This window comes from Ursus arctos, unplaced genomic scaffold (genome assembly GCF_023065955.2).
Source record: "Ursus arctos isolate Adak ecotype North America unplaced genomic scaffold, UrsArc2.0 scaffold_7, whole genome shotgun sequence".
NCBI lineage: Eukaryota > Metazoa > Chordata > Mammalia > Carnivora > Ursidae > Ursus > Ursus arctos.
The window spans coordinates 2,633,416-2,647,689 of NW_026623089.1; the positions used below are offsets into that span (position 1 = coordinate 2,633,416).

Sequence of the window (14,274 nt, forward strand, 5' to 3'; positions counted from 1 at the left end):
CCACGAGGCGTGGGGGTCCCCAGATAACGTAAATCGGACTTCGATTTTTCCCGGTTAATTAAAATATTAACGTACACACACCGCCAATTCATGGAAAAAGGGAGTGCCACCCCATACCAGGTGGGAAAAGGGTGCCCTGCGACACACTTGCACCCTGAAACCTGTTTTGGTTTTGTTTTAATCGAAAGGGCCTGATTTCTCTCGTCAGGGAAGTGCCGGGACAGCTCCTGGTCGTCCCCTGGGTCTCTGCTCCGTGTCGTGCAGACGTCCTTTGGGCGGGCAGTGCGCCTGGGTGCCGAGTCCCCGCCGCAGGAGCTCGGCCGCCGGGCCCACGCGTTGCCCGTACCCTGCTGCCCTCCCGATTCCTCGAAACCAGGTCGGGAAGCTGCGCGCAGCGCGCTCACCCGGGCCCGGCGGCACTGAGGGCAGGACCCCGGCGCCCGCGGCGTCCGCTCGGCTTTTAGAGAGGCTGGCGCCGGGGAGGTCTCACTACCGCGCAGGGCGCGCAGCCGGACACCCGGCTCAGGGTCGCCGGAGAGGCTGGGCACGCTTCCTGTCCGTCCGGAGAGCCCGGAGCCTTCTTTGTCACTCGCCGCGTTTAAGCACAGGCCGGGGGACGGAGTCTCCCGTGGCCACCGGGAAAGAGAGAGCATCTGGCAGAGCCCGCCTCCGACGTGGGTCCTCAGCCCGGCACTCAGCGGCCTCCGCCAGGGCAGAAAACACCGGCGCCCGGCGAGGCCCAGACGGGGGCAGACCGGCCCCCCAGCAGCCTTAGGTCTGTTTAGAAACCAGGCTGGGCTGCGCGCCCCGCCTTGGCGGGGGAGCCCTGCCCTCCCCACCGGCCCCCCTCCCCATCCCCACTCGGTTGCTTGCCCCTTCAGCCCCCTCCCTGCGGCCTGCCTCCTTCTTCCCACTTTTCCCTTTGGGCCGCCCCAGGGCGAGCTGAGGCCCTTTGCGTTTAGTGCATGCATTTGGGCAACTTGGGGGCGCCTCGGCATTTTACCCCCTCCTCCCTACAGTGTGTTGACTGTGTGGCTGATTTGGGAAGGAGGTATTCAGGGGGCCAAACAGGAATTGTGCCGTGGCTGTTTGTTTCATTTCGAGATTTATTTGGGCGAGTAGTAACTTCCTGGGCTGCGGGTGGGCGCGAGGAGCCGCTGAGCGTGGCTGGGGGCGGCGGCGGCGCTCGGTGGCGCTCGGTGGCGGCGGGGCTCGCGGGGCTCGGGCCGGCTCGCGGCGCCGTCAGGCAGTCAGTCAGCGAGCGCGGCGGCGGCGGCGGCGGCGGCGAGGGGCGCGGCGAGGGGCGGCCGCTCCCATATATGGCGCAGGCGCCGCCCCCCGACGTCACCCTCTGACAGCGCCGCTCCCGGGGGCTTCGAGTTTTGGCTCCCGGGAAAGGGTCCATTCCTCGGGGAGAGAGGGCTGAGTTTTGTGCGCCTCCGTCCGCTGCGCGCGCCGCTCCAGGCCCCGCCGCGCCCCGCCTGCGCCCGGGACTGCGCCGCGGCACTCACTGCCCCGTTTATTTGTCTTTGGAGCAGGCGGGCCGCGCCAGAAGCGGGCGATCCCGCAGTGTCCTGCAGCCGCGGACGCCGCCTGGCTAGGATGACACCACGTTGAGCGCGCCCGCAAACAACAACAACAACAACCGCCTCCGCGGCCACCGCGTCCTGCTCCTCCGAAGCGCCGCCACCGCCGCCACCGCTGGGGCCGCCGGTGCAGCCGCTTCCGCGCCCCCGGCCGTCCGGAGCGCCCGGCCGCTGGTGTATGTCGCGCCTGCCCGGGACGGGCTGAAGCCGGCGGCGGGCCGGACCGCAGGCGCCGAGCAGGGCGAGCGCGGCCAGGGCAGCCGCCTGCCGCCGAGCCCCGAGCGCCGCTGCTCGCGGAAGCGCTTTCGGCCGGGAGCTGCGGCCGCCGCCAGCAGTTTTCATGTTTGGGATTCAGGAGAATATTCCGCGCGGGGGGACGACCATGAAGGAGGAGCCGCTGGGCAGCGGCATGAACCCGGTGCGCTCGTGGATGCACACGGCGGGGGTGGTGGACGCCAACACGGCCGCCCAGAGGTACGTACCGGCCGCCCCCGCGCGCCCCGGCCCCGGCCCGGCCGGGTCCCCGCAGCCGGCCGGCGCCGCGCTCCTCACCGGGCCGCTGTCTCTTTCCTCCCGCAGCGGCGTGGGGCTGGCGCGGGCGCACTTCGAGAAGCAGCCGCCTTCCAACCTCCGGAAGTCCAATTTCTTCCACTTCGTGCTGGCGCTCTACGACAGGCAGGGGCAGCCGGTGGAGATCGAAAGGACCGCTTTTGTGGACTTTGTGGAGAAAGAGAAAGTAAGTGCAAACATACAATCACACCCTCCATCTTTCTAGAAGTGGGAGGCAGGCGGTGCCCAAGCGCGGTGGCCCCGAGTGCCCCCCCCCCCAGCGGCCGGGACCGCTCCGCGAGGCGCCCCCGCCGCCGCCACGTGCGGCCGCCCGGGCCCGCCGAGGGCTGCGCAACTTCTCCGCGCCCCCGGACTTATTCGGGGCGAGGAGGACGCTGGGCTTCCAGCAGGAAAGTGACATCACCGCGCTGCTCCGAGCTAGGAATCCTGCCATGTGTGAGGCCACGGGGCCTCGGTCGCGGAGGGGGACCGAGCGCGGTGGCCGCGCCGACACCGATCACACTAAATGCAATTATTTATCGTTACTTTCAGGAGCCCAACAACGAGAAAACCAACAACGGCATCCACTATAAACTCCAGTTGCTCTACAGCAACGGTAAGTGGCCGCTGCCGCCTGCCCGCCCCTGCCCGGGCGCGCTCTCCGTTCCCGAGACGGCTAAAGGACATAAAGATTTTGAGATTAAAATGACATGGATGTAAACACGAAATCTTCTCATGGCATAGAAGGAAAACAAAACATAAACGATCAATAAGTCGATGGCACTTCACATGATTAACCGGTGGGGCTTGAAGCAGAAGTAAAAAGGGGGATCGATCCGGGCTTCAGCAGAGCGTCGCTTTTAAGTGACTTTTTTCAATTTTGCAAATTAATGTTAATTATTGAGATGGGGGTAGCTCCGTAAACGGAGCCTAACTTACTTCCTGTGTAGGAGTTAAAAAAAAAAAAATCCTCGAGAGACGTTAGAAAGAGTTCAAACTCTCCCTCATTTGGTGCTTTCTGTTTTCTAAAAATAAATGACCACATGGGCCCACCGGTGTGGCAACCAGGCCTGCTCTCAGTCTGGCAAATTTGTTGCACCTTTCAGTGCAAACCCTAAGAGTCTCGAGGTTCTTAATTAAGAAAAGAAACCAAGAGAGAAGAAGTGATTGGGGTTCTCTTTCTTGCCTTTTAAAGGGCATGCCTAAGTTTTGCTGCATCACGGCCCGCAGCAGTACTGAGTTACCGACTTCCTGTGCCCCAGGTGCCCTCGCTAAAATCCTGATGAGAATTTGTCCCTGTTTTTTGCAGGAGTCAGAACGGAGCAGGATCTGTATGTCCGCCTCATAGATTCAATGACCAAACAGGTGAGAAAGTTTAAGCCTCCGCACAAGTTCTCACTGCTCAGCTGGCTTGTCCTGGGGTTGAGATGAGGGTACTGACAAATGGATCTGCTGGAGTTGTTTTCCATCGAGTTTCCTTGACATACTAATGAGAATTCCATATTTATTGGAATAAATGATGCGATTGGTAAAACAGTTTATGTTGTCGTTAGAACAGGACATCTATGCTTTCCTTAGATGTCATGTGATTGGGATAAAACTGTCTTAATTAGTTATGGTAATTAACATTTGTCAGAAAAATTTCAGGATACTTCCCCTCTTGTATATTTTTTAAATGTTCTCTCTCTGCTTGGAATCATTTCATTGATTTTTTTTTCTATAACAAAGGCAACTAGCTCCTTTCCAAAGCCCGTTGAGTTGGACTTGATTAGTTCATTTTTTTCTCCTTTCCAGTGTGATGGTCTAGTAACGCGAGACGTTGATTTGGATTTAAAAGTGAAATGTGTTGGGGTGAAAAGTCACCTTGTTCTCCGCTAGCGCGTCTTCACCTCTCAGCCTCTCCTCTCCATAATTCAAACTCCTAGCTCCAGAGGTCACCCACACCCGTCCATCGCTCTGGGAGCAGCTTCTGCTCCCTCTCCCACCCTCTGTCATACCTTGTAAATAACATAATTACAAGCAGTTCCTTATTAAATTATTTAACCTGTCTTGGTCAACTTTTCCGATGATAACTATTGGCTATCAGTAATGGGATTAAGGGCAGAAAAAGCGCTTCATTGCTTTTTGACGTTGTGCAGTCTGGCTGGTTTTGTGCTGTTGTGTAGTCCTTGTAAAGATCCCCCTCCTTTTTGTTAAAATAGTGTTGGGGGAGGGGAAAGTTCCATGTGTACAGTAAACCCACTCAGCACAGATTGATTTAGCATAGACTTCCACGGTGGACTTCAGGCTTAGAAATGAAAGTAGCACCTTCATTTTTGATGCTAACTTTAAGAATTGTGAGCCAAGTAAAAAAGAACTGCTTGGTGCTTCCTGCAGCCCAGTACGCTTGCTTCCCACTCTCTGCACAGCAATTAGTTTTGGGATTTTACTTCCCCTTTAGAAAGTTAGTCCTTAGCTAGGCAACAAGCGGGTTGGATTTTAACGTCTGCAGCGTGAAACAGTGTGGTTTTCTCTTAGAGTAAAACAGATCTTTCAGGTAAACTACCGTGTTTCTGACAAAGACGGAGGCAGTGTGCCCTTCGGTAATTATTCCACTCGGATCCCGAGAAGCCTCTGGAACTAGAGCTGCACGTTGACAGGGTGCTTTTATTTCCTTTGTATGTAAGGGCTAAATGTCGGAAACCGCAGTGGTCTAATTAAGAGGTTGATGGAGGCAGCGCTAAGTTTCTCTGTTGTTTAGAGCAAGAGGCTTCCTTTTCAGTATACTCGTATTGTTCCTTTAGCCATGTACCTTTGCAACATAAACAGGGCTGAAAATAAAGGCATTTAATCTCCTCTCACTGACGGGGATGTTGGGGGGGGGGGAGGAAAGAAATAGCCCAGTAACTGATCAAAGAGTCAATGGCGCTGAACCGACAGTTTATGGATTTCTGTTTGTGCTACAAAATAAAAAATAAATCAAACATAAATACGGGGATCCATCGGAGAACAAGCCGAGCTCTCAGAAGTGCTGGTGCCCGCCTCGGCCAAGCGCCCTGCAGCCCCAGGCGGCCCGTTGGCCTGCGGTGACACCCATCACTTCTGTGGTTCCGAGCAGATCGGGAGGGAGTCTGGGGGAGAGGGGCTCGCTGGGACCCTTCCCTCTTCCCAGAGGGCAGCCTCAGGCTTTCTCGAGAAAGGGCTTTGTCCGCCTGGAAGTGGAGGAAAGTGTTAGAAGTGCCCGAGGAGATTGGAAGTAATTTCCAGATAATTTTCGGTGGGGGGAGGGAACTGGAGCGGGGGACTCCCCTCCCCCTTCCGTGGAATTTTCTGCCGGGAACTTGCGGCTCCTGGCCCCCGCCCCCTGCCCCTCCCCCAGTGACCTTTTCCCCCCTTTTCTTCTTTTTCTGTGAGGCCAGCGGTAGGACTGGCGCAGGCGGCGGTGCGGGCGGCCCCCGGCTCGGTTCCGGGCGGCAGAGCCGGGCTGAGCGTGGTCGTGAGCGCACCTAGGGCTTCGCACCATCTGGCGGAGCCTCTGCTCAAAACCCACCCGAGCGTGTGCGCAGACACTGCCTTTTTACCCGAGAAAAATCATTGTTAGCAGTTTCAAAATAAACACCAGATTGGCCATTAGCACTTTCTTTCCAAATATCATCCGGCGGGGAGCACGTGGCCGCGCGGGCCCGGGCGCCCCGGGGCCCTGAGCACTCCTGCGGGCGCCTGGCGTGGCCACGTGCGGCGGCAGCACCGCGGGCCGCGTTCGGAGCCCGGCCGCCGAGGGCCTCGCAGGGCGGCCGGCGGGCTCGCGCGGCGCCAGGGCGGGCGGCCCACCGCAGGCACCTGGCTCTGCAAGGCCGGCAGCGGCCCGGGCGCGCGGGCCTCAGCACAAGCACACGGCTGCGCGGCGGCTCCTCCCCGTTTCTACAGTCGCAGCGCCTTCTGGTCGGCTGCTTCCAACACGCAGATTGGAACTCCGGGGAGACAATGGCTCAAGGACACGGCCAGGCGCGGGCAGCCTAGGGGGTCGGGGAGTCCCGAGCCCCTTCCCCTCCTGCGCCCCCGGCCCGGGCCTCCCTATCCCCCCACCCTGCGCCAGACCGACCTCGGCTGGCACCCTCCCCACCCCAAGGCCCTGCGCAGGCCCGGTGGGCGCCCGGGATGGGAGGCTGCCTTGGCCTAGCCCCGCTCCGGGGTGACCCTGCCGGGAGGGTGGCCTGCCTGGGCCCTGACGTATCCCCTTGCCCGCCGTGCACCTGCCGCCCGCCAGACCCACAGTGCCCCAGGCGCCTGGGCACCAAAGCCACGGGCGCCGCGTAACCCCCGCCTCTGCTTGTCCCCTCCCCTGCGCAGGCCATCGTGTACGAGGGCCAGGACAAGAACCCGGAGATGTGTCGCGTGCTGCTGACCCACGAGATAATGTGCAGGTGAGCGGCGGGCGCGGGCAGCGGGGGCACTGGTGGCCTCGGCGCCAGCTGCGTCTACAAAGGACGCTGCGTCCAGGCGCCACCACCCCGCCCAACTTCGGGTAGGGCATCGATTGAAATGTAATCGGCCCGAGTCTGCGCGCCCGGTCACCGAGGAGCCGGTTCTCATTTCCCCCGGTGAGGACGCCCAACTCGACCGGCTGCTCAGCAGAGCGGATTAATATGTTGGCCGTGTCGCGGCAGTGTAGTCAAAAAATGAAAACAGGTCCTGGGTGATGCCTCTGTCCCCCATGCCGGAGGAGTCAGCACTCGTAATCGTTTTACTACTTCCTTCTCAAGCACTCGCATCCTGAGATATACAATTGTCTGTTATTGATAAAAAGGAAACTCTTTTGTGCTTATTACAGAGCTCGTGTATGTGAGAATTGGATTGTGATTCTGTCAGTTAACCTCTTCCCCAGAGCAGCGAGGCATCGTTCATATTGTTGTTAGATTGTGTGCGCGTTACTTGAGATCTCTGTCAGAAGAGCAATTTCCCACCTGTTTTTTTCTAACTACCACAAGAGTTTCACCCCTACATGGCAAATAAAAATGCATCATTGACTTTGTATGTGCGGCATGTGAAATAGAGTTGCAAGGAGTGAGGACCTGCCTTGCAGGCTTCCAGGCTACAGTAGCAGGCCGCGGACTCTGAGGGGCATACTCTGCCTGGCTACGATGCCTGTTGCCTAAATGCCGTTTCTGAGCAGACATATTGTTACAGCACTAATATACAAAAGCTGACTTTTTCTCATATCAGGTAATAAATATAAATTACAACCAATAAAGTGGAATTTCTTTATCATCCACTTCTGCATGTACTGCAATTAACATAGAAAGCGCACAGATGTGATTTAAGCTCTAAGTGGAAGACTGTAGACTTTCTTTAATCACTTTAGCTGTCAGCTTTAAAAGGCTTTATATACTTTGCCTACCATATGGTGTTAATTTAGCTAATTTAGACATGTAACCATTATACAAGTATGCTTTTTTAAAATGCAAGAGGCATAACATTTTTGTTTCATTTCTGCTTTAATTAAAGTTTCAATAATGGAGTTAAGGTAGGCTTAAAGAAGGAACAATAGAAGTTTCTGATAGATTGATGCATGCTTTTGTGGTTATAATTAATAAATGCCCCAAAGAAATATTGGTTGAAGGTGGCATCTTGCATCTTTTCCAGAAATAACAGCTTGACAATTAGAGGTAAACAAAAGCCGGAGCTGTGAAAAGTTATTCCCAAGCCTCCTGCCTCCCCTTCTCCTCAGTTCATTGCAAAGACAAACACCGACAACATGTTTTCCATATTTTAGCATCAGAATTTATATAGTAGCTGGGTTACCCTCCTAGGGTAACAGATATGTTCCACTTTGCTCCTTCCGGTAGGAACTTGCACCCTAAGTTTAGCCGCAGAACCCATGAACTCAGTGGGTTTAAATTTGCCAAAGTGCTGGGGCAGGAAAACTTGTTTTCTTGACTCCAACCACTTTGTCAGACTCAAAAAAAAAAAAAAAACCCAACAACAACAAAAAAAGCAAAATTACAAGTCGGGTGTAAAAATGCATATTAAAACCACTGTTTACAATTCCTCCACAGCCGGTGCTGTGACAAGAAAAGTTGTGGCAACAGAAACGAAACGCCCTCAGACCCTGTAATCATTGACAGGTAAGGATGACTTCTTTATTTCTCAAAACAAAACCGCAGCAACAACCAAACCCTTTGCTTGCTTGGTTTCGAGTTGCTCCATATTTCTGAGTCTGGTGTGGAGCTCCTCGTGTGCGTTGCACCATTTGTTGTCCGCGTGTGTTATCGTGCACAGGTGGGTTGACTTGGAAACCTGGTGGCTCGCTCTGTGGGGATTCAGTAATTGCTTGCGAGTTGTCAAGGGAAGCGGTTTCATCTGCCACTGCTCTCACTGTGAGGAGCACTTTATGCCTAGAGAGTTTCTGGCTTTAAACCCAGAGATATGTCATAAAACGCTTTTTGCTAATTTGTTAACAAGTATTTCATTTTTGCATTATTTTTATCTCGGATGATAGCTGAAGTTGAGGCTTGGGTGGTGTGACTGTTGTAATTGTTGCCCAGTGTTAGAATGAATTTAATCTGCTCTCAATTAGTTGCAAAATGTCTCCTAATTTTTTTCCAATTGTGGCTGTCGTTTTATGTCAAGTAGCAAATATGTAACTAACAAACCAAAGTTGTTATAATTGAAACTAATTACACATGCTGGTTACATTTTCCAACATTAATTTCCATAACTAGATTAGCTGTATGCATTCTTTACGTTTGCTGCTCTTCATCTTGCTATTTATCATATTCCTTGGGCAATGTTGCATCCTTTTAAGGTACTAATCATCAGTCCTAATAGTGCTCATGTGCATTTGGCATTGCTTTAGTTGAAACAACAAAAACACTTCCTTCCACCCCCCTCTTCGAACACTCACCCAAATCACCCAAATCGCTGGCTTTCGGTGACCTGGAGGAGAGGAGGGTTTCTTTCTTCCCAACAATGGGGAACAGCAAAAGGCCCAGTGTGTGATTGACTGCAGATTTTGCAATTGGTACCCAAATCGAGTGAATGTTAGGCGTGTACATATGACTCCAGTTTTGTGAAGCAGGGGTTTAGATCGTTTTGAAGAGGGCTTGAATTTCAGCAGCTTTCATTACAAAGTTATCTTTTGATCGTGAACTTTGCTGTCCAGTGTCTGAAAAATTAAACCCGGAAAACTCTATGAGTTAAGCCTAAAGAAATATGCGCCACCAGTGGAGAGCAATGCTAATGTTTAACTAGCCGGAATAGCTGTTTGCTTAGTGGAGAATGTTCGGTATCTGACAGAAGGGACAGCTCTCTTATTAGTAATCAAATAGGGCTGACCAGTTGTGGCCGTCACTCAGGCACTTGGGGACAAGTTCAACACTTTATAGAACTCCAACTACACAAATCAGTGTGGCTATATTCGTCTCTAGTGTTGTGGCTCTGGAGATCATACAGCCTTGGACTGTCGTCTTGTAACTGAATTTATTTTATTTTGTTTTTGATTGGCTGAAAGTGTTTGAGCAGCTCTTGGAATCTTGTCTGAGTGGGAGATGCTTGAAAAGGCAGTGCCTGTGTGCTCGGGATCCAGGACTGCAAAGTGTTTCATCCTTTGAGTTGTCGTCAATTTGCGATATTGGTACATCCTAAAAAGATGACTTGTTTTTAAATTGTGAGGTTTTCAGCGTGGCACAATAATGGAGTAGCCAGGCTGATTCAGCTGGCTGTGTTTTCCCTTCAAAATCATCTTGGGTTTGTGTGACATTCAATCATTTATTGACAATTGATACTGAATAACTTTTAATACTCAGTTGTAATCACACAATGGGAAATATCCTCCCTTGATATGCAGAAATGTACTCTTTAATTCATGTCCAAATGCTCTCTTATATTTGGTTAATTAAAGTGTTTGCTAAGATTACTGATACCTTTCCAATCTAAGTAAGAGAAGTGTGTGATCGTTTGATATTCTAGAAGCATGAGAGGAGGGGAAAAATGTAAAAACATTTGGTTAATGGGTTTACCAAGTTTATTTGAATAAGGAGGATTGCAACTCCGTTTACGCATGGCATAAATGCTTTGGAGGTCTTAATTATTGATGAAAAATCTGCTCTGCTTCTAAATTCAAAGATATGACAATTTTATAGGAATTTTAATCACCTGCCATGTTAGGGATTTTAAGGTAAGGACAGTTTCTTATGCAGTGACAAATAGAGTGCACATTTTTAGCATTCTTAAGAGAGCTGTCACTTATAATGAATAAATACTATTTGCATTTTGCTGCTTGGTGTAAATCCTTGTGAAATGGTTGCTGTATTGGCTCAATCTCCAGTTTTAGGCATATTTCGAGAGGAAAAATGAAGAATCTCGTGTTCACTAGGGCAAGTTGTGTAATCAGAGAGAGAAAAACACCTACAGGGGGGGAGTATCTTTAGAGAGAGGCAGTCTTTTGTGACTGAGATGTGTTTCAATTTTGTAATGATAGTCATTTCTGTGGGGTGTGTGTTGCCTCCCCAAATTAGTTGCTTATGTTGAGTTTGTAGCCTGTGTTCCCTCTTGAGTATTGCAGGATAAAATATCCCATCAGATTGGTGAGTCAGTCTACAGGTCCCCATCAGCAATGTCATCACTTGGTTAGTTGGCTTAAAAAAGAATTATATACAATGTGCTTCGCCAGCTCCTTGTGGCCTTTGGATACATTTAGCAGGTTCTGAGCAGATAAGGCATATTTGTCCTGAGGATATAAACCAATAATTCCAACCTGAATTGAGATCAATGGGCCCACATTTGTTCTAACCCACACCGAGCCTCTTCCGGTGCGCCGAGCCTGCTTTTCTGTGTTATGAGAACAGAGGCGTAAGCTCCCCGCTCTGGCAGGGCAATCACATTCTATAGACTCGGATGCCTTAAATCAATTAATTACACAATTTAGTTATCTTTCAGAAGCATTAAATACTCATGAACAGCACGGAAGACCCTTCAGAGTCAAAAAGAGGAGAAAAGTATTACCGAACCCTTTTAATTTATTGTGAAGGTTTCACTTACGTTAACTGCTTTCTTCCTCATAAAACAATGCCAGACAAACCATTTTTTACAGCTCCACAAATATAATTACACTGGAGTTTACGTACGCTCATGTAACAACGTATGGGGTGAAGGAAAGGGGAAACGTAGCGCATGGTCCATAGAGAGGCACCGCGGGAGGGAGCATCTATGGTCCGTCCCAGTGACCTGTGGAGAGCCAGGTGCAAGGAGGGAAAACGCCGTGTGTGTGTATACACACCCAGGCACACGCACCCACATGTATGTCTGTCTGTGTTTGTGTGGACACATATGCATATGGATGCATAATTTTTTACGGTATTCCTGAAAAGGATGGGAGTATCATTTTCCTCATGGAATAATGTTTTCTGGGAAAACACAAAAGCAGATGGTCTTCATTAGGAACACCCATTGTCCACATAGCCCAACTATGAACAGATAAATCTCTCTTGTTTCACCCGTGCATTCCAAGGGCTGTAAATGATTACAGGATGTTGGTGTAGCCGCTAAACCAAAACCACACTTTGGCTCTCGCCCTCCTCCCGTGCCATCCTGGCGCGTTCCCTGAGGCCTTCTGGAAGTGCCCGGGAAGGTCCACGCTCTTACCTCCCCTCCGCTCTTGGCCTGCGTGGACCGGAGGTGCGCGGTCCAACTGTTGCAACCTGCGAGGCGGCGGGAGCCGGGTGCCGTGACCGTCCACGCGGGCCGGGTCGCACACCGTGTGCTCGCGCAGCGCCGGGAGCGTGCGTGGCGGGGCGGTTCCAGATGGCACCGTCTCCGGCGTCCTACTCGCTGGCACCTCTGTGGCGGCAGTGCCCCCTCCCCCATAAATCTGGCATTGGTCTATAGAGTTTGGGAGACTTATCATTCCGAGTCTGTCCTACTTTCCTGTCTGGAAGCCAGACATCTGTTTATCCCATTTTCTTTCATACAGAGTTTGGAATAGCTTTAGTTTGGGGGGGGGGGAGTTTTGTCATATTTAACAGCTGTTACAAAATTTCAACCCTGTGGGCTCTGAAAATACTTTTCAGCTGACCTCAGATTTTTATACATAATTGACATGGGGTTGTAGAAAAATATTATTTACTTAACCTTTCATTGTCTGCGATTTCACATTGTCCTTAGTCAGACGTGCTAACTACCAACAATTTTAACTCGCCCCCCTCCCAAGCCTTACTTTGATTCATTTACACGTTTTAAGTTTACACCTTTAAAGTGATTGCAGAATGGTAGCTGAAGACCGATTGGAGATTTTCTTTCTTTCTTTCTTTTTTTTTTCTTTCTTTCTTTCTTTTTTTTTTTTTTAGTCAACAGTGTTTCCTTTCACTTCCTGTCACAAAGGTCAAAGAGAGCCGACCTTTGCTGGCAGTCCCCCTCGCTGAATTATTCATGGCATTGACTTTTTGTCAGCGCACACAGTTGTGCTCTGGGACATTTTATTCATTTACCTCATTTAAAGCGCCTTTCTGCACCTGTTCAAGTATTAATATCATGTAATTTGGGCCTAATGCCGATTTTGCTGAACACTCATTATATTTTTTATTAGCTATATTTCCAAACGATTATGTATGATTATTACCAAGCCTTACAAACAGCACCGGGCTATTCCCCAGCCCCTTACATCTTCTTGTCAGGTTGTTTTCAGAAGCGGGGAGGATAAACATTTGACCAGTCCCACTGTTTTTATTCCTACTCCATCTCCAAGCAGAGAACTTAAAGCCTCCTCCCTCATGGCTTTGCACGAGCGTGATTAAATCCAACTCCGAGGGAGCTGTACAAATGCCAGCGTTTATAAGGTCAACGCTTTTGTTAAAAATGCTATGTAAATGAGGATCTGCAAAAAGGGACATTAAATAAAATTAAATTCATTGTCTTCTTTAATGTCATTTACATTTTGGCTAAGCCCCGGCCTGTCAAGGAGGATTTTAAAAATAATTTTAATTACACATCGTTGAGGGATCCAGGGTTTTCTATTCAGTAGCATTTGGATAACCTGCAAAACGGTGACTGTTTATTAACTTCTTAAACGACAACGTGTCATTTCATCTGCATAACGCGATGAAAACAGTACAGTTTGGTGTTAATTTTTCCTTCTCGGTTTTCTTAAAGATGTGAATATAATTATCAGCGAATAGGCCTGCGGATCCTGGAGCCCTTCTCTTGGTGCTGACTGTGTGTCTGAGACACAGTTTGGGTCAGGGTCTGTTTTAATGCGTTGGGACTTGAGAGAAGGGCAGATACAGGCTAGAAATTTGGCAATATGAAGGCACACTTTGGATGAATGGATGTGGCTACAAAGAATCTGATTTTGCCTGGCATCAGCCCCACCTGGCTTCGGCACACTCAGGTGTGAATGGCTGTTTTATGCTTTGGCACGCCGGTGGGGAGAGGCAAAAAGTTCACCGTGCTCCTTCATCCTTTAAACATTGTTTTCCATAAACTTCTGAAAATAAACAGGAGAGGAAGCACTACATTACTGAGTCACAATGACATGCTTTCACTTCAATAGGGAGACACCAGAAACAGATCCCACTTTGTATGTTTTCCTCCCTGGAAGCCCCGGGATTAGCGGCTCTCCATCATACATGCTAAGTCCGTGTGCTCACCGCCCCTGCGTGCCACGGGGAGGGCAGTCGGCTGCCACCGTGGTTCAGGGCCACCGCCAGGCCCAGTGCCTGCGTCTCTGGTCTAGGCCGAGGAGGCCCGCAGAGATTTATGGCTGCCTGGCCCGGGTAAGGACTCCATGGCCAAGCCAGGCAAAGGCTGGGTTTTAAAACAAGCCACACACCCGTAATGACTTCCGCAACACTCTCAAACAACTCTGATTCTCATCCGCGTGTACAAGGGAGAAGCCTCGCCGCTGCTGTGTGCAGGAGCCTGGGGCAGCAGGCCGGGCATGAAAATGCAGGGGGCGGAGGGGAGGGGCTGAACACAGGGCTGTCAGAAGCTATACTCCAGGAGCTATGTTGACGCAAGCCATCCCGCGCCTCTGCGGCAGCCTTATCAGGTGAAAAGCAAAGATATTGCCAGTGCCTGTAATTGTGTTAGGATGGCCTGGATGAATTGGATTACCTTATGGAAAGCCGTCCAAACTCGGGGCTCTGTTACGCATGCTTACAGGAAG

The 14,274-nt window shown here is 51.1% G+C and overlaps 1 protein-coding gene across 11 annotated transcripts in view; it reads left to right on the top strand.

The window, feature by feature from the left end:
• The first annotated feature begins 1,395 nt into the window (after positions 1-1,395).
• The window catches only part of EBF3 (EBF transcription factor 3), a 118,556-nt gene continuing 105,677 nt past the window's right edge, over positions 1,396-14,274 (top strand). For 10 of the 11 annotated variants that reach the window (XM_026494403.4, XM_026494406.4, XM_026494408.4 and 7 more), the window contains exons 1-6: positions 1,397-2,060; positions 2,166-2,322; positions 2,688-2,751; positions 3,445-3,500; positions 6,465-6,538; positions 8,171-8,239. In XM_026494403.4, the coding sequence (XP_026350188.1) occupies positions 1,927-2,060; positions 2,166-2,322; positions 2,688-2,751; positions 3,445-3,500; positions 6,465-6,538; positions 8,171-8,239 (554 nt within the window). In that variant the 5' untranslated portion in view covers positions 1,397-1,926. Of the gene's footprint in view, positions 2,061-2,165; positions 2,323-2,687; positions 2,752-3,444; positions 3,501-6,464; positions 6,539-8,170; positions 8,240-14,274 lie in introns of all 11 variants that reach the window. The other variant, XM_044382264.3, reaches the window with a different exon arrangement.